The sequence below is a fragment of the Salvelinus fontinalis genome, chromosome 31 (genome assembly GCF_029448725.1).
Source record: "Salvelinus fontinalis isolate EN_2023a chromosome 31, ASM2944872v1, whole genome shotgun sequence".
NCBI classification, from domain to species: domain Eukaryota; kingdom Metazoa; phylum Chordata; class Actinopteri; order Salmoniformes; family Salmonidae; genus Salvelinus; species Salvelinus fontinalis.
This window is the reverse complement of record NC_074695.1, coordinates 44,567,366-44,585,755: the sequence shown is the minus strand read 5'-3', so window position 1 is coordinate 44,585,755 and position 18,390 is coordinate 44,567,366. Positions and strand designations below refer to the sequence as shown.

Genomic DNA, 18,390 nt, shown 5'->3' with positions numbered 1-18,390 from the left:
TAAAACAACTTTGCTCCATTCATCTTTCCTCGATCCTGGCTAGTCTCCCAGTCCCTGCCAATGAAAAACATCCCCATTGCATGATGCTGCCACCACCATGCTTCACCGTAGGGATGGTGACAGGTTTCCTCCAGATGTGATGCATGGCATTCAGGCCAAAGAGTTCAATCTTGGTTTCATCAGACCAGAGAGTCTTGTTTCTTATGGTCTGTCCTTTAGATGGCTTTTGGAAAACTCAAAGCGGGCTGTCAGAGTGACCATCGGTTCTTGGTTACCTCACTGACCAAGGCCCTTCTCCCCTATTTGCTCAGTTTGGCTGGGCGGCCAGCTCTAGGAAGAGTCTTGGTGGTTTTAAACTTCTTCTATTTAAGAACAATGGAGGGCACTGTGTTCTTGGGGGCCTTCAATGCTGCAGAAATGTTTTGGTACCCGTCCCCATATCTGTGCCTTGACACAATCTTGTCTCAGAGCTCTACTGACAATTCCTTTGACCCCATGGCTTGGTTTTTGCTCTGACATGCACTGTCAACTGTGGGACTTTATAGAGACAGGTGTGTTCCTGTCCTATCAATTGAATTTACCACCGGTGGACTCCAATCAAGTTGTAGAAACATCTCAAGGATGATCAATGGAAACAGGATGCACCTGAGCTCAATTTCGAGTCTCATAGCAAAGGGTCTGAAAACATATGTAAATAAGGTATTTCTGTTTTTTCTAAAAACCTGTTTTCTTTTTGTCATTATGGGGTATGTGTGTAGATTGATGATTCATTTGATCCATTTCGGAATAAAAGGCTGTAACGTGACAAAATGTGAAAAAAGTCAAGGGATCTGAATACTTTCTGATGGCACAGTAAGACTAACTGATTAGATTAGAGAGTTTAATAGTCACATGTATAGGGTTGCAGATGTAATTACAGGGTACAGTGAAATTCTTGAGCTCCGAATCTCCTAAAATTGGCACTCCTCTACAGGATATACCACCAATGACAGTGTAACAGTTAAATGGATAACATGCCATCACAGTGTTAAGAACACTGTTAACGTAAATTGGCATGGTTTGCATTTTTTTTTTTAATCTTCTGAACCAATCACATTGAGATCACTTCTTAACACTACCCTTTCCACCGGAGCAATCTCAACCATTACATTGTTTATGCATTGTTTCGTCGTGCTTCAATTTGACAATCATTTCAATAATTTTATGCGCACCAAAAGTTTCATTCAGGGTAGCATTCTGTGCCAGCGTGAGAGAGTGTGCCATTCACAAAGCATGAGTATGGTCATGGTACGGCTCCATTTGTTTACTGCAGATTTATAATACATCCACTGTGCATTATAGCGTACAGGTAACTGCCAAAATAATGGAAACACATGAGTAAATGAGGGATACAAAGTATATTGAAAGCAAGTGCTTCAATGAAGCAAGTGCTTCAAAAGAGTTAATTAAGCAATTAAACTCCCATCATGCTTAGGGTCATGTATAAAAATGCCCAGTTGCCCATTATTTTGGCTTCCATGGCTAGAATAGATCTCGGTGACTTTGAAAGAGGGGTCTTAAAGGTTTTTTTAAAGGGGTCTTAAAGGGAGCGTACGTCTGTGTGTCTCAGTCACCAGATCTCAACCCAATTGAACACTTATGGGAGATTCTGGAGCAGCGCCTGAGACAGTGTTTTCCACCACCATCAACAAAACACCAAATGATGGTCTTTCTCATGGATGAATGCTGTCGCATCCCTCCAATAGAGGTCCAGATACTTGTAGAACCTATGTCAAGGTACATTGAAGCTGTTCTGGCTCGTGGTGGCCCAACCCCCTATTAAGACACTTTGTGTTGGTGTTTCCTTTTACCTTGGCAGTTACCCGGGTATGCCATTTAGCAGACTTCATTACATTCATATAGCCTGTTACATGACTTTTTCTATATCAAGCCCTGAACCTGCTGCTGCTTTCTGGATTTCATCATATAATCTTTGAAGTTTGTAGCACAGTGTCAATCAAATATGCAGGGACTGTGAGGTGGCAGGTGGATAAGAGATGGGAAGAGGTCTACAATCTGTAGGTATCAGTGGCTTGTGTGTGTGTGTGTGGGGGGGGGGGGGGGTTTATTGTGTGAGAGGGAAATAAGACACATCGGTTGATCTTATTCCACCAAGTGTGGTTGGTGTAGAGGGGTGGGGTGGTGGTGGGGGGTTAAGGGGTGGTAGGGGTTATCGGGTGGAGAAGTAATGTACATACATAAACCCTCCTACTCACCCCGTGTGGTAAGCGATCTTTCAATTAATTCCTGTGTTTCAGAAAACTGCAAAAACGTTAAGCAGGGATGAGTGAGAAGACGGACAAACAGACAGACATGAGAAAGGGGATAGAGGGAATCTGGTATAGTACTGTAAGGACAGATGCAACACACAACAACCACATAAACAACCCCCTCCCCTTCCCCTCCCACTTAAGCAGTGTCCCATCATCCTGGTCCTGTGGACTCAAAGGGGAGCACATTTTTGTTATTGCCCTAACACTACACAGCTGATTCGAACGATCAACTCATCATCTTTGACGATTTGAATCAGGTGTGTAATGCAAAAACCAAAATGTGCGCCCCTTTGGCTCCCCAGGACCAGGATGAAGAAACACTGCCCTACAAAAACCTCACTATCCCATTTTCTGTCCTCTTTCCATTCTCCCATCTCCAATTGTCTCTGTTCCCCTGCACCTTCCCTCCTCCATCCACATAGCAGCATCTCACCTGTAGGCTAGAGTTGGCTGAGGGCGGGGTCATGAGGTTCTGCTCTAATAGCGGGTTGATGGGGGTGGTGTCGGGAAGATGAGTGGCGCGCCAGTAGATCTCTAGGTATTCAGCCAAGTGCTCACACGCATCCTCCAATTGGTTCTCATCCAAAATGACATCAAACATCTCCTATGAAGTAACAGTGGGAGGGAGATTCATTTCAGACAGTTGGTGGAATTGTAATAGTAGCTGTGAATAGTACTGTATGATGGGGTGTCCACGTACAGGGGGGCATTGAGACAGTTTGTCCCCGGCCATCATCTGCACGTTCAGGTGTTTGCTCTGAGACTTCCCCCGGGACTTGATCAGCCTCTGGAGCACCTGAGAGAGAGAGGGGAGGAGAGACAGAAAAGGGGGAGGAGATAGAGAGAAAAAGGGGGGGAGAGAGAGAGAAAAAGGGGAGGAGAGAGATAACAAGGGGAGGAGAGAGAGAAAAAGGGGAGGGGAGAGAGAAAAGGGAGAGGAGAGACAGAAAAAGGGGAGGAGAGACAGAAAAAGGAGAGGAGAGAGATAACAAGGGGAGGAGAGAGAGAAAAAGGGGGGGAGAGACAGAAAAAGGGGAGGAGAGAAAAAAAAGGGGGGGTAAGCAAGAGAGAGAGCGAGGGAAAGAGAGAAGGAAAGAGACAGGGAGAGAGGGTAGCTTTATAAAGAAGGCTTTATAAAGGCTTCATAAAGAAGAGAAATTCAAACGATGAAAAGACATCTTCATATAAGTCCACTCACACTACATCTGCAGGACATGTACGAAGTGAGGTTGTCTAGCTATGTACCTTTGGCGAGGACACTTTGACGTAGACGATGATAGGGGCCAGGGAAGTCTTGGCTAGCTGGGCTGGGTGGTTGATGGTGTCTGCATCCAGAACCACCAGCTGGAGGGTTTTGGCCAGCTCAAATATCCTCTCTATCTCACTCTGGACCTCGGCTGTAGGGGAGAGAGATACATAACATTACAGTATCTGACCTAGAGATCAATCCATGAACTTTGGATGCTTACACACTTAATAGTGTTTACATGAACAAATGTGTATGTTAAAGGGAATGTGTGTGTGTGTGTGTGTGCGTGCATGTGTGTGTCACAGGAGGTTGGTGGCACCTTATTTGGGGAGGACGGGCCCATGGTAATGGCTGGAGCGGAATGAGTGGAATGGTATCAAATATATCAAACACATGGTTTGATGCCGTTCCATTCACTCCAGTCCAGCCATTATTATGAGCCGTCCTCCCCTCAGCAGACTCCACTCGTGTGTGTGTGTGTGTGTGTGTGTACTCACCCAGGCTGGAGCGAGCATTGGATCTCTCCATGATGGGCCTCTTGTTGAGCACAGATCTCTTGGCAAGAGAAAGGTCTGCCGTAACGCGTGTGATGGAGATTCTGCAGGTGTCAGAAACAAAACAGGATAAACACACAATAAATAACACTCACTACAAATACACTGCTAATACACGCTACAGACAAAAGATCACAGTGATGAATGCAATGGAGGTTCAGAAAGAGATCAAACAGAGGGCGAGCAATCAAAAGAACACCTGTGTCATAGATGTACATAAAAGAGAAAGGTAGCCTAGCGGTTAAGAGCGTTGGGCCAGTAACCGAAAGGTCGTCGGTTCAAATTCCAATCCGATAAGGTGAACAATCTGTCTGTGCCCTTGAGCAAGGCACTTAACCCTAATTGCTCCTGTAAGTCGCTCCAGATAAGAGCGTCTGCTGATTGACTCAAATGTAAATAAACAACTAGCTACTTTAATGTGCAGCTGACAATCAATCAGGATGCCTGTATATACAGTACTAACCGTCCGTCGAACCTGTGTTTCAGGAAGTCAAACAGAGCTTTCTGCATCATATCTGTCACCTGAGAGAGGGTAGAGAAAGACAAAGAGATCTTGGATACATATCATTGTCAATCAAACTATCTCAGCATCAGTGAAAGAAACGTAAAACTGTACCACCATACTTCTAAGCCCCCAGCATCAAAATGCACACTTGGCAAGACAATAAACAAGTGTGTGCGAAATAATATTTCCTAAAGAAGCATACACTGAGTGTACACAACATTAAGAGCACCTTCCTAATATTGAGTTGCACAATCCCCCCCCATAGCCTTGTGGCATGGGGCATTATCCTGCTGAAAAAAATCTATTAGCAGATGGATATACTGCTGCCATGAAGGGATGCACTTGATTGGCGATGATGTTCAGATATCCTGTGGCATTCAAACGTTGCTCCACTTTTATCAAGGTGCCCAATATGTGCCATGAAAACACACCCCACACCATCACACCACCACCACCAGCCTGCAATGTTGACACGCTGCATGACGGATGCATGTACTGATGTGCTTTTCTCCATACCCTAGTCCTCCCATCAGCGTGAAACAGCAGGAACCGGGGATTCATCAGACCAGGTAATGTTTTTCCAATTCTCCAGTGTCCAGTGTTTTTGTTCTTTAGCCCACTGCAATCGCAGTTTCTTGTTTTTTTGCTCAAAGAAGTGGGAACTCTGTAAGGTCGTCGGCTGCCAAAGCCCATTCGTGTCTGGGTACAATGAGTTGTGCCTTCTTTTATGGATCTTTGGGCACCAATGTTGTAAAGGACTGTCAGTTGACTAACTGTAGCCCGTCTGTTGCTCTGCACAATTCGTGTCAGCCTCCTATGTCCCGTTTTCAACCACTGACCTGCTGTTGGCTGGATGTCCTTTGGGTGGTGGACCATTCTTGATACACACGGGAAACTGTTGAGCGTGAAGAACCCTGCAGCGTAGTTCATGACTCAAACCGGTGCGCCCGGCACCTACTACAATACCCCGTTCAAAGGCACTTCAGTCTTTTGTCTTGCCCATTCACCCTCTGAATGGCACACATACACAATCCATGTCTCAATTGTCTCAAGGGTTAAAAGAAATCCTTCTTTAACCCGTCTCCTCCCATTCATCTACACTGATGGAAGTGGATTTAACAGGTGACATCAATAAGGGATCATATCTTTCCCCTGGAGGCACCTGTCCAGTCTATGTCATGGAAAGAGCAGGTGTACTAATGTTTTGTACACTCAGTGTACTTTGAAATTCATTGAAACTGAACCCCAGATGAAAGAAGCATCTAAAAATAGATCATTGAATTAGCCATGCTTGGTGTTCATTCCACTGAGTGGGATGTTATTATTCAGCTGTGGAGCCGAGAGAGAAATGTGAATCACTATCACTAGATGGAGCAGACAAGAGGCGGTTCTTGACTGGTTCTAGGACAGTGTTTCTCAACCAACCGCTCCTTCAGATGGTTAGCTTAGCCGACCGCCATTTACAAGTGTAATTCAATCTTCCAAAGTAGAAGGACCAAAGGTTGACAAAGGTTGCCTTCCCCTAGTAGAAACATTGTTCTTGACCTTACTAGAACGGAGAGAGAGCGAGAGACACTTACCTCATACCCCTTCAGTGACGGCCCCACTAAGACCACCGGCCGCATAGACGGGACCACGTCATATGGAGGAATGTGTTCCTGTGTGAACCAAGAGAGAAAGAGACCAAGAGAAAGACAGCGAGCGTGTCAATCAAAGTTCCTGTCGGTTTCACCTTTTAAAACAGGGTCATGTTTTTTTTTATAGAAGACGACATAAAAACGTACCTGCTTTTGCTTCGGTTTGTCTTTTGAAAACGAGAACAGTACAATCAGTGACATAAGATATTATATCAGTGAGTGAGAAGAAAAACCAAGGTTGAATTTATAAGACAGTATTCGATTCCTGAGAAAAAGGTCGGAGGGTGTAATGCTTATACTCACCACCAGATGGCGGCGTTGTCCTCCAGCTCCCAGACACCATGTCACCCAGACTGGAGGAAGAGTTCCCCCTTCTTTTCCTGCACAACAGACATTTCAGAACAAAGGTGACTGGTTACAGCACCGGTCATAGCTGGGGTTTGAGGTTACCGTTATGGTTATGGTTATTGTGTTGAGGGCTAATTATAAAGAAGCCCAGTTCAATGTTAGTTCGAGGATACGTTACAATATGAAATTAGGCCCCCGAATATTCCCTTAATGTCCCAAATTCTTCCCAACATCAGGACATGTTGGTTCACCTTTGCTCGTGTTTGAGTCTCATAGCCTCCAGGCGTAAAGGGCTGGGGATGAAGGTAATGTCCGCCCCCTCCTTCACCAGACGACCAATCCACCAATCATTGTTGTACTTCTGTTACAACAACATAACTCAACATTACACCATGGGCACTGCTTGATCCAGGTCATTATTGTAGCTACTTCTGGAAATACAACGAACAATATGTCTCAATATCACCTAACACAGCACGATACAAATCGGATAATAGCTAACGCAAGGAACATAATTACGTGGGACGACCGTGTGGATGCTTTCCACAGCTGCTGTTGTTTCCATGGGGAACAGAGGGGAGAGGGGTGAGAAGAGTGAGTATTGTCCTCGCTCCACAGTTCCTCACCTCCTTGATGTGCAGGAAGTCTTTGGCTTCGAAGTTGATTGCAGCTCCTTGAACGGGACAGTCCTCATCCAGAGCCCCACAGAAAGCCACGTTGGTCTTCACCGCAAACGCTACAGGTTTAGACTGCAGGGACAGAAAACAAACAACATTTCAGTTAGTGTTACCAATAGTGTGTGTGTGTGCGTCCGTGCGTGCGTTCATCTGTGAGTATGTGTGTGTGTGTGTGTGTGTGTTTCATAAGAAAACACACCTTAGCTCTGTCGAGCTGGAGCTGGGCCTGGCGCTCGGCTTCACGCCGATACGCCTCGCGGTCCTCCTCTGCTGACAGGTCGGAATCCGACGGTCTACTGGTGTACGAATCAGCCGACCCCTGGAGAGGGAGAGGGTACATAAAAACACATTTCACTGCACCTGTCTGGTGTATGTGACAATACAACATATTTTTACATTTACTTGTATTGGTTGTGAGACAAATATAGAGGTGGTGGTGGTTGATTTCAGGACAGGGGTCTGAGGTGAGGTAAGAGCCTGAAGAACAGTACACGAAGGCAGCCTCTCTCTTTCACACACACGGGTATGCACACGCCTGCACACCCAGATTCACTCACCCACACGCACGCACACACACACACACACACACACACACACACACACACACACACACACACACACACACACACACACACACACACACACACACACACACACACACACACACACACACACACACACACACACACACACACACACACACACACAACCTGCTACATCACTTTCCTGCTGTTATCTAAAGAGTGGCGTGGTGACAGTCACAGATCACACAGAAAATAGCCTGCACACTGAAACCTATTCTTCTGTTGTGTCATACTGGAGGCCATATACACACACTCTAACACATCATATTTTCTCTTTCTTTGAGATTACTCTCTTCATCATCATCCACTTTGTCTCCTGCTTCCTCTCCCCCACACTAGCTCTCTGCTTGGTACACCAAATATAGCACAAAGGATATGGTGGCCTCCTCTCTCTTCTGCCCCCCTCATCCCCCAACAATGCAGTGCAGCACACACACACATCCCTTATCCTCCCTGCATATCCTCTATGGACTTCTGCTTGTTAGTAAAACATACCGTCTATACATCTCGTTAATAATTGAGTGGCCTAATACGAGGACCCGCCCCGGGATCCAGTCTGCGGAACACAATGGCATTGTGAGAGAAGGGGATGAAGACAACGACTTCATAGCGTCGATAAACAAACGCCTTGCTGGCATTAAGACGCATTATTCGGTCAGAGTAGCTAATGGTCCTGCACAGGTGCTGTCTAGTAGGCTATTCATCAAATGATGTCAAACGATTCACCGGATTAATGCGGGAAACCACGAGGCTGTAAGAGTTATTAAAACTATCAACCACGATAGGGATACATGGGCAAAAGGAAAATCCTTTGCCAAATACAGAAAAGGGAGAGAGAAAAAAAAAGATGATATTTGTACTCCTCAACAGAGGGGAGAGAGACAGAAGTGTTGTGCTTGGCGCAGTCTGGGCGGAGTACAGTAAATCTCTGCTCCCCTATATTGGGCTCCTCTGAAGAAACTCAGCCCTGATTCTGTCAACACTACAGCGAACAAAGCCAGGCAGACAGGGGAACAGAGTTTGAGCAGAGAGAGAAAGGGGTGGATAGAGAGATAGAGAAGGGGGGGGGGGGGGCTGAGGGGAGGAGAGAAAACACTCCGGGGCTTTATGAACCTCCCTGTGCTGATGTACACACACACACACACACACACACACACACACACACACACACACACACACACACACACACACACACACACACACACACACACACACACACACACACACACACACACACACACACACACACACACACACACACACACACACATTTCTATTACCTACACCTCTATTCATCTGACCAGCCTCAGCACTCATAACAACAGTATGACGCCATCTTGAATGTTCCTACCTGCATCATACTATATACATAATGTTGAGACAGCACAATACAGTCATTTGAATACGACGACAGGGGGAGCCTTGAATGTATAAGCACACACAGAATGCTCTATCACTAGGTTTCTAAGGTATAACTGAATCAGATTTTCGGCACAAACATTCTTCAAGCCAACACTGCACCAAGTGGTCTGTGCCTTGGAGAGAGAGAGAGAGGGGGGGGGGGGGGGGGTAGAGTTAGAGGCATATATTAAAGGAGAAAGACACAGAGATGAGCAAAGGAAAGGGGAAAAGAGAGAGACGCATTCAAACATAAGCCTAAAGGAGATGTACAGAAAGCGCTGGATGGAGGAGGGAGGAGGGAGGGAGGGAGGGAGGGATGGAGGGAGGGAGGGAGGGAGGGATGGAGGGAGGGAGGGAGGGATGGAGGGAGGGAGGGATGGAGGGAGGGAGGGATGGAGGGAGGGAGGGAGGGATGGAGGGAGGGATGGAGGGAGGGAGGGAGGGAGGGAGGGATGGATGGAGGGATGGAGGGAGGGAGGGAGGGATGGAGGGAGGGAGGGAGGGATGGAGGGAGGGATGGATGGAGGGAGGGAGGGAGGGAGGAATGGATGGAGGGAGGGATGGAGGGAGGGAGGGAGGGAGGGAGGGATGGAGGAGGGAGGGAGGGAGGGATGGAGGAGGGAGGGAGGGAGGGAGGGAGGGATGGAGGAGGGAGGGAGGGAGGGAGGGAGGGAGGGAGGGAGGGAGGGAGGGAGGGATGGAGGAGGGAGGGAGGGAGGGAGGGAGGGAGGGAGGGAGGGATGGAGGAGGGAGGGAGGGAGGGATGGAGGAGGGAGGGAGGGAGGGAGGGAGGGAGGGAGGGAGGGATGGAGGAGGGAGGGAGGGAGGGAGGGAGGGAGGGAGGAGGGAGGGAGGGAGGGATGGAGGAGGGAGGGAGGGAGGGAGGGAGGGAGGGATGGAGGAGGGAGGGAGGGAGGGAGGGAGGGAGGGATGGAGGAGGGAGGGAGGGAGGGAGGGATGGAGGAGGGAGGGAGGGAGGGAGGGATGGAGGAGGGAGGGAGGGAGGGAGGGAGGGATGGAGGAGGGAGGGAGGGAGGGAGGGAGGGAGGGAGGGAGGGAGGGAGGGATGGAGGAGGGAGGGAGGGATGGAGGGAGGGAGGGAGGGAGGGTTTATATAATGAGATATGCATAGGTGATCTCAGGATTTAGATTAGACAATAAAATTGTGTGAAGGAGGGGAGGGACAGAGTGATGGTGGGAGGAGGAGGAGATTGTGAGACAGACAGACAGACAGACAGACAGACAGACAGACAGACAGACAGACAGACAGACAGAAGCTGTCCACACCTGACTGATTAAGAAAGCAGCACTGGATGCTGACACAGACGTGAAACTGTATTCCTGCGCTCTGTAGCGGCGCTGTATTCAATGTGAACATACTGTACTTAACCGAACACACGAACGCACACACACATGCACTCAAACACAGACACACACACAGCCATGTTTACTAGCCGTACATGGCTGGAGTGGGAAAAGAGCTGGGTCTAAGTGCTTCTTAATGACGTTAGCGTGCTGAGAGAGTCGCCTGGGTTGCCATGCCCAGTTATTATTAAAGTGTAGAGATCAGCTCTGAGAGAGTCTCCTGGGCTGCCATGATGCCCAGCCATTATTAAAGTGTAGAGATCAGCTCTAAAAGAGAGTCTCCATACACAGACACACACACACACACACACACATCTCTTTCATATTCATTCATCTGGAACAGTGGTTCCCAAACTTTTTATAGTCCCGTACCCCTTCAAACATTCAACCTCTAGCTGCTTACCCCCTCTAGCACCAGGGTCAGCTCACTCTCAAATGTTGTTTTTTGTCATCATTGTAAGCCTGCCACACACACTATACGATACATTTATTAAACATAAGAATGAGTGTGTGTTTTTGTTGCAATTTCGATGAGGCTCTCTTGTTCAGATATCGGTAAGTGGACTGGAGGCAGGGCATGGAAGGGATAACGAATCCGATTGTTTGTGTCATCCGTTTTGGGAAAGTACCTGCGTATTTGCGCACCCAACTCACTCAGGTGCTTCGCTATTTCACATTTGACATTGTCCGTAAGCTTGAGTTCATTTGCACACAAAAAAATCATACAATGATGGAAAGACCTGTGTGTTGTCCTTGTTAATGCAGACAGAGAAGAGCTCCAACTTCTTAATCATAGCCTCAATTTTGGCTCGCACATTGAATATAGTTGCGGAGAGTCCCTGTAATCCTAGATTCAGATCATTCAGGTGAGAAAAAACATCACCCAGATAGGCCAGTCGTGTGAGAAACTCGTCATCATGCAAGTGGTCAGACAAGTGAAACTTTAAGCTCGTCTCTCAAAAAAACATGTCAATACTTTGCCCCTTGATAACCAGCGCACTTCTGTATGTTGTAAAAGCGTTACATGGTCGCTGCCCATATCATTGCATAGTGCAGAAAATACACAAGAGTTCAGGGGCATTGCTTTAACAAAGTTAACCATTTCACTGTAGTGTCCAAAATGTCTTTCAAGCTGTCAGGCATTCCCTTGGTAGCAAGAGCCTCTCGGTGGATGCTGCAGTTCTACCCAAGTGGCGTCGGGAGCAACTATGCACACGCGTTACCACTCCACTATGTCTCCCTGTCATGGCTTTTGTGCCATCAGCACAGATACCAACACATCTTGACCACCAAAGTCCATTTGATGTCACAAAGCTATCCAGTACTTAAAAAATATCCTCTCCTGTTGTCCTGGTTTCCAGTGGTTTGCAGAAGAGGACGTCTTCCTTAATTGACCCCCCATAAACGTAATGGACATATACCAGGAGCTGTGCCAGGCCTGCCACGTCTGTTGACTCATCCAGCTGTAACGCATAGAATTCACTGGCTTGTATGGGAAGCAAAATCTCCTGCCATGTCACTGATGCGTCGTGAAACAGTGATGTTTGATGAAGGCATTGTCTGTATATTTTTTTTTGCCTTTTCCCCCAGCATTGTCCCAGCCAGCAGGAAGAATTAAGTCCTCCACAATAGTATGGGGCCTGCCTGTCCTAGCCACTACTTTTATACATGGGGCCTGCCTGTCCTAGCCACTCGGTAGCTGACCATATAAGACACTTCTAGCCCCTTCTTATTAATGGTATCTGTTGCTTTTATACATGTCTTACTACTCGAAAGTCATCTTAATTCTCGCTCAAAAAACTCCAGTGGCTTATTTTTCAAATTGGCATGTTTTGTTTCTAAATGTCTGCGCAAGAGTGAAGGTTACATCGAGTTGTGAACTTTTGCACATTTAACACTCCCAATATTAGTGAACCCCAAATCAATGTAGCCTCTTCGATGGTCCAACGTCCCTGCCTGTTGTTCGGTGCTTTCCCGGGTATGGGGGCAGTAGCTCTTCGGCTGCATCAAATTCACAACTGTCAGTGTCCATGCTAGCTGGGCTAACAACAAATGTAGAATTCTCTGATGCTAGCATTGGATATGCTTGTGGAAACAGAAAAACTTCTGTCGTCGACAGGTGCAGGTGTAGTTCTGCTGGTAGTAGCAATACTACCAGTAGAGCTGTTATGTGTCTCTAAGGGCCTTACGTTTTTTAACCATTTATCCATTTCCGAGCAAACGGAATGAGCAGCAGCTATGTTTGGCTACATACGTACCGTTAGTGGAATTCCCGTGAGCGAGTAACGGTTAATGTGACTTTATGTTAGGCTACCAGTATTTGACATTGTGTTGTTATTTCACTGAACACTAGATGGTTTCATTTTATTTTTGGCAGTGAAACGAGGATACTCAGGCAAGAAGAAAAACTCACCCAAATGTATAGCCCCGTTGGAAAATATAAATGGTCTGTTTTTTAATGTGAATCACTTTTTTATTTGATGTACCCCTGACGGCATTGCTTACCCCAGTTTGGGAATACCTGATCTGGAAGAATTCAGAGAATGTGACAAATAAACTCGAAACGGGGAAATGTTTACTGGTTGCTCAGGTGGAAAGGGGAAGTCAGATGTGTGGAATACATTTGACTAGTTGTGGAAGATACTGGAGGTCAAGAAAAAGAAGGTAAGGAGCAAGTGCTGCGTGCATATTATGTACCAAACAGGTGTCGTTAGATTACAATATCATTTCTCTGACCGTTTGGAACAATGTAATACCAGAGAGTCTGTTGTAACATAAAATAAAATAAAATGTAAAGCCTTTATTACAGCAAAGACTAAAACCAGTCGCATTCATTCATTCATGAATGCAATTTCCAACATGGAATGGTTTATCTATTGTTTATGCTAATTATTCAAGGGTCTATCTGTTATTTTATTTGAATACTAAAATGCTTGAATGCATGTCAAATCATGAACGACGGGTACGCTGTGTGATGATATTAATAAATGAATGATTGATCGATACCGTACTGTAGCCTTTATACGTTTTGAAATACAGGCCTAAGTAAGCGCCGCTATTAAGACTAAACAGGATGGGCTCTTAGGCCTACAGCTCGATGGTGGTTATACAAGGCTGCTATACTAAGCCTACTAATGATAATGACATCACTTATTATTATAATAATGATGATCATAACAATAATAGTAATAATAACAATAATGATATCAAGAAAAAGGAGGGTCATTATTTTTTATAAACAGTCTATGCTTTTTATGACAATTTGGAACCGCGTAAATAACACTACATAGATTATAAATAATACCAGAGAGGCTGTTCTAAAGGAAAAAAGTGTACAGCCTTTAGTAAAGTATAGCAAAGATCAAAACCAACCGAATGTGTTTGTGTTGTGGTTGCATGAGGCTTGGTTCTCACGGAATCAGTAGGCTATTCAACAACCACTCAAACAGGCAACAGAAGCAGGATCTGTCTTATTTCTGGAGACATACAGTGCCTTTCGGAAAGTATTCAGACCCCTTGAAATGTTCCACTATTTGTTAAGTTACAGCCCTTTTCTAAAATTGATTTCAAAAATATGTTCCTCAGCAATCTACACACAATACCCCGTAATGACAAAGAAAACAGGTTTTTAGACATTTTTGCTCATTTATAAAAAATAAGAAACAGAAATACCTTATTTACATAAGTATTCAGACCCTTTGCTATGAGACTTGAAATTTAACTCAGGTGGATCCTTTTTCCATTGATCATCCTTGAGATGTCACGTCTGGAGGAAACCTAGCACCATCCCTACAGTGAAGCATGGCGGTGGCAGCTTCATGCTGTGGGGATGCTTTTCAGCGGCATGGACTGGGAGACAAGTCAGGATCGAGGCAAAGATGAACGGAGCAAAGTACAGAGAGATCCTTTTTGAAAACCTGCTCCAGAGCACTCAGGACCTCAGACTGGGTCTAAGGTTCACCTTCCGACAGGACAACGACCCTAAGCGCACAGGCAAGACAATGCAGGAGTGGCTTCGGGACAAGTCTCTGAATGTGCTTGAGTGGCTTGAAGCCGATCAAACATCTCTGGAGAAATCTGAAAATAGCTGTGCTGTAACGCTCCCCATCCAACCTGACAGAGCTTGAGAGGATCTGCAGAAAGGAATGGGAGAAACTCCCCAAATACAGGTGTGCCAAGTTTGTAGCGTCCTAACCAAGAAGACTCAAGGCTGTAATCGCTGCCAAAGGTGCTTCAACAAAGTACTGAGTAAAGGGTCTGAATACTTATGTCAATGTGATATTTCCGTTTGCTTTGTCATTATGGGGTATTGTGTGTAGATTGATGAGGGAAAATAACAATTGAATCCATTTTAGAATAAGGCTGTAACGTAACAAAATGTGGACAAAGTCAAGGGGTCTGAATACTTTCTGAATGCACTGTAAAGCCAGGCACATTTAACATGTAGGTTATTGATTATAGACCTAATTAAGTTTGGGTTTCCTCTCCTCACTTTTCTTAGACAATTAAGGAAAGTGCTGTTTTCTCATCTCCTAACTCCGCTGCTGCCTCTGCCACATTGTTCCCACCACCAATATGCTGGTTAACTTTGCTATTATGCACATAGCAACATGGTCTAGGAAAAGACGGCAATTCAACAGCGCATTGATGTGTTTCAGAACCGCGGACAGCGACCGCTATCCAACATGGGAGGAAGCGCATCTGTTATAAAATAATATTATTTGTATTAGTGTTGCACCATTGATCCTACATAATATAGCCATATACAATTTCAGTAGCACATCTTAGAGTGGACTGTTCCATCCCCACGGCCTCCACAATGGATCAGTCCATTCAGACAGGCACCAATCACACAGGTGTACGCCATTATATTTGTTACTTTTTTTGCTACTGCTCTACTAAAGAAATCTCGGTCGACCAACAGCCTATCGACCAAATAATTGACCAGTCGACTAAATGCGGTCAACCCTACATCATACACACGCACACATATGCAGGCACACACACACACACCATCATGACAGATGATGACTGGCTCCAATATTCCAAGCACGACGCCGGAAGGTGTATATGCAAACCGGGTACGTTACTTTAGTTGTAAAACAGGTGGTTAAGTAAAGGCAAGTTGCTCCATTAACAGTCAACGAAGCGTACATGCACTCATAGATCACAGACCACAGCCCCAACAATCACCACCAATGAAGATCGGATCTGAAATAGGCAACTCATAGGAAGCGTCATTTTAATGAATGTGGTACTTGGATTTAATGGGAAGAATGAAGAGGAAGAATAAGAAGTAAAAGAGAGAAACAGAGAAGAGAGGGAAACAGAACGACTAGGGGGCTTCACAGAGAAATAGAGATGTGAAGGGAATGAAAGAGAGAAGAGGATGGAGAGAGATGTGAAGGAGGGGGAGAGAGAAGAACATTGAAGATATAAAGAGCAGGGGAGATGAGGAGGAGAACGGCTGACAGGAACAGAGGACATGGAGAGACAATGAGGAGAGGAGGGGAAGAGACAGAGAGAGGAAGAGATGGTGATGGCTCCTGAGGGAGTCTGTGTACTTACTCAGTGTGGTGATAGAGCCAGCCTGTCCTTCCTCTAGGCTACATGCTGTATGCGGTCATACTGGACTGTGCTCCTTCCCCGAACCAGGGAGGACATGCACTGGAATATACTCCTATGACACCCTCTCTTCCTCCTTCTACCTCCCTTTTTCTCTCTCTCTCTCTCTCTCTCTCTCTCTCTCTCTCTCTCTCTCTCTCTCTCTCTCTCTCTCTCTCTCTATCTCTCTCTCTCTCCCTCACACCAATCACATACGCACAGACCTTCTGCTAAGAGCTAAAGTACGTCACTTGATCAAATCCACCTTCCTCTTTCTCTCTCATTGCTCTCTCTCTCTCTCTCTCTCTCTCTCTCTCTCTCTCTCTCTCTCCCTCTCTTGCCTTCGATCCCTTCCTGTCTTCTCAGTCCTGTAGTCAGAGAAAAACCTGATCATGTCTCATCATTTAACTTCACAGCATTATAAACAAGATTTCTACCACAGCTATGTTCATGAGGCTGTTGTTAGTGTATATTACCACTATTAGGTTGTGTATATTTCACATAGTGTACATTGTACTTGTGGAAACACATACCAACAGTATATTGTATTCTACTGTCTGCAGTAATGAGTCATACTGCTCCGCTATGGGTGGAACCCCTATCCATCCCTATTACAAGGAAAACATATTTAAACAAAGAAAGTACAAAGCACCTGTCTTGTTTAAGGCATTTTCCGTTCTTTTGGTCGCCCTTTCCTGCAGTCAATGATCAAAAGCACCCTCTTTGGCCTCATGGGTGGAATGTTATTCATATTTTTCATAATTTCATCCTTACTAAAGATTATTTTTTTTAAACCTGATGAAGATCTGGTGTTTCTATGAAAAGTTCTGTTATATTTCAGTCTTCTGTGATGTATATAAAGTGTAATGTGTGAATGTAAACTCTAAATGGAATACATTTCAACTCTATATGTGACATGGTACAGGTGTCTTCTTTTTTAAAAACCCATAACTATGTGTGAGGTGTATACTTTTGCTTCAAAGTAGATTTGTTTAAGTCTACCCAGACACACTTTGTGTGACCCTGATTTAGCCCGCTGAGGTAAAGGCTTAATCATTTGTAATATTATGGTATTATCAAGTGCTAATAAGTAGCAACAACAACTGAGCAATCCACCAAATACAGAGACACTCATACACACACACACACACACACACACACACACACACACACACACACACACACACACACACACACACACACACACACACACACACACACACACACACACACACACACACACACACACACACACGCACACACACACGCACACATTTACATTTACATTTAAGTCATTTAGCAGACGCTCTTATCCAGAGCGACTTACAAATTGGTGCATTCACCTTATGATATCCAGTGGAACAACCACTTTACAATAGTGCATCTAACTCTTTTAAGGGGGGGGGGGGGGGGGTTTAGAAGGATTACTTTATCCTATCCTAGGTATTCCTTAAAGAGGTGGGGTTTCAGGTGTCTCCGGAAGGTGGTGATTGACTCCGCTGACCTGGCGTCGTGAGGGAGTTTGTTCCACCATTGGGGTGCCAGAGCAGCGAACAGTTTTGACTGGGCTGAGCGGGAACTGTACTTCCTCAGAGGTAGGGAGGCGAGCAGGCCAGAGGTGGATGAACGCAGTGCCCTTGTTTGGGTGTAGGGCCTGATCAGAGCCTGAAGGTACGGAGGTGCCGTTCCCCTCACAGCTCCGTAGGCAAGCACCATGGTCTTGTAGCGAATGCGAGCTTCAACTGGAAGCCAGTGGAGAGAGCGGAGGAGCGGGGTGACGTGAGAGAACTTGGGAAAGTTGAACACCAGACGGGCTGCGGCGTTCTGAATGAGTTGTAGGGGTTTAATGGCACAGGCAGGGAGCCCAGCCAACAGCGAGTTGCAGTAATCCAGACAGGAGATGACAAGTGCCTGGATTAGGACCTGCGCCGCTTCCTGCGTGAGGCAGGGTCGTACTCTGCGAATGTTGTAGAGCATGAACCTACAGGAACGGGTCACCGCCTTGATGTTAGTTGAGAACGACAGGGTGTTGTCCAGGATCACGCCAAGGTTCTTAGCACTCTGGGAGTGTGGCACACACACACGCACACACGCACACACAAAACACAAAACTCCAATGAAATGAGAGGGAACAATACAACTGTATTTGTATAG

General features: G+C 45.9%; 1 protein-coding gene across 2 annotated transcripts in view; it reads right to left on the bottom strand.

Moving 5' to 3' along the window:
- cacnb3a (calcium channel, voltage-dependent, beta 3a) overlaps nt 1-18,390 on the bottom strand; it is a 30,024-nt gene that overhangs the window by 7,684 nt on the left and 3,950 nt on the right. Inside the window, exons 3-14 of one of the 2 annotated variants that reach the window (XM_055892889.1) lie at nt 7,482-7,601; nt 7,232-7,354; nt 6,857-6,966; nt 6,561-6,637; nt 6,405-6,424; nt 6,201-6,278; nt 4,579-4,637; nt 4,059-4,159; nt 3,558-3,709; nt 3,013-3,108; nt 2,746-2,916; nt 2,256-2,301 (exon numbers count right to left, since the gene is read on the bottom strand). In XM_055892889.1, coding sequence (XP_055748864.1) covers nt 2,256-2,301; nt 2,746-2,916; nt 3,013-3,108; nt 3,558-3,709; nt 4,059-4,159; nt 4,579-4,637; nt 6,201-6,278; nt 6,405-6,424; nt 6,561-6,637; nt 6,857-6,966; nt 7,232-7,354; nt 7,482-7,601 — 1,153 coding nt within the window. The remainder of the gene's footprint in view (nt 1-2,255; nt 2,302-2,745; nt 2,917-3,012; nt 3,109-3,557; nt 3,710-4,058; nt 4,160-4,578; nt 4,638-6,200; nt 6,279-6,404; nt 6,425-6,560; nt 6,638-6,856; nt 6,967-7,231; nt 7,355-7,481; nt 7,602-18,390) is intronic. The other variant, XM_055892888.1, reaches the window with a different exon arrangement.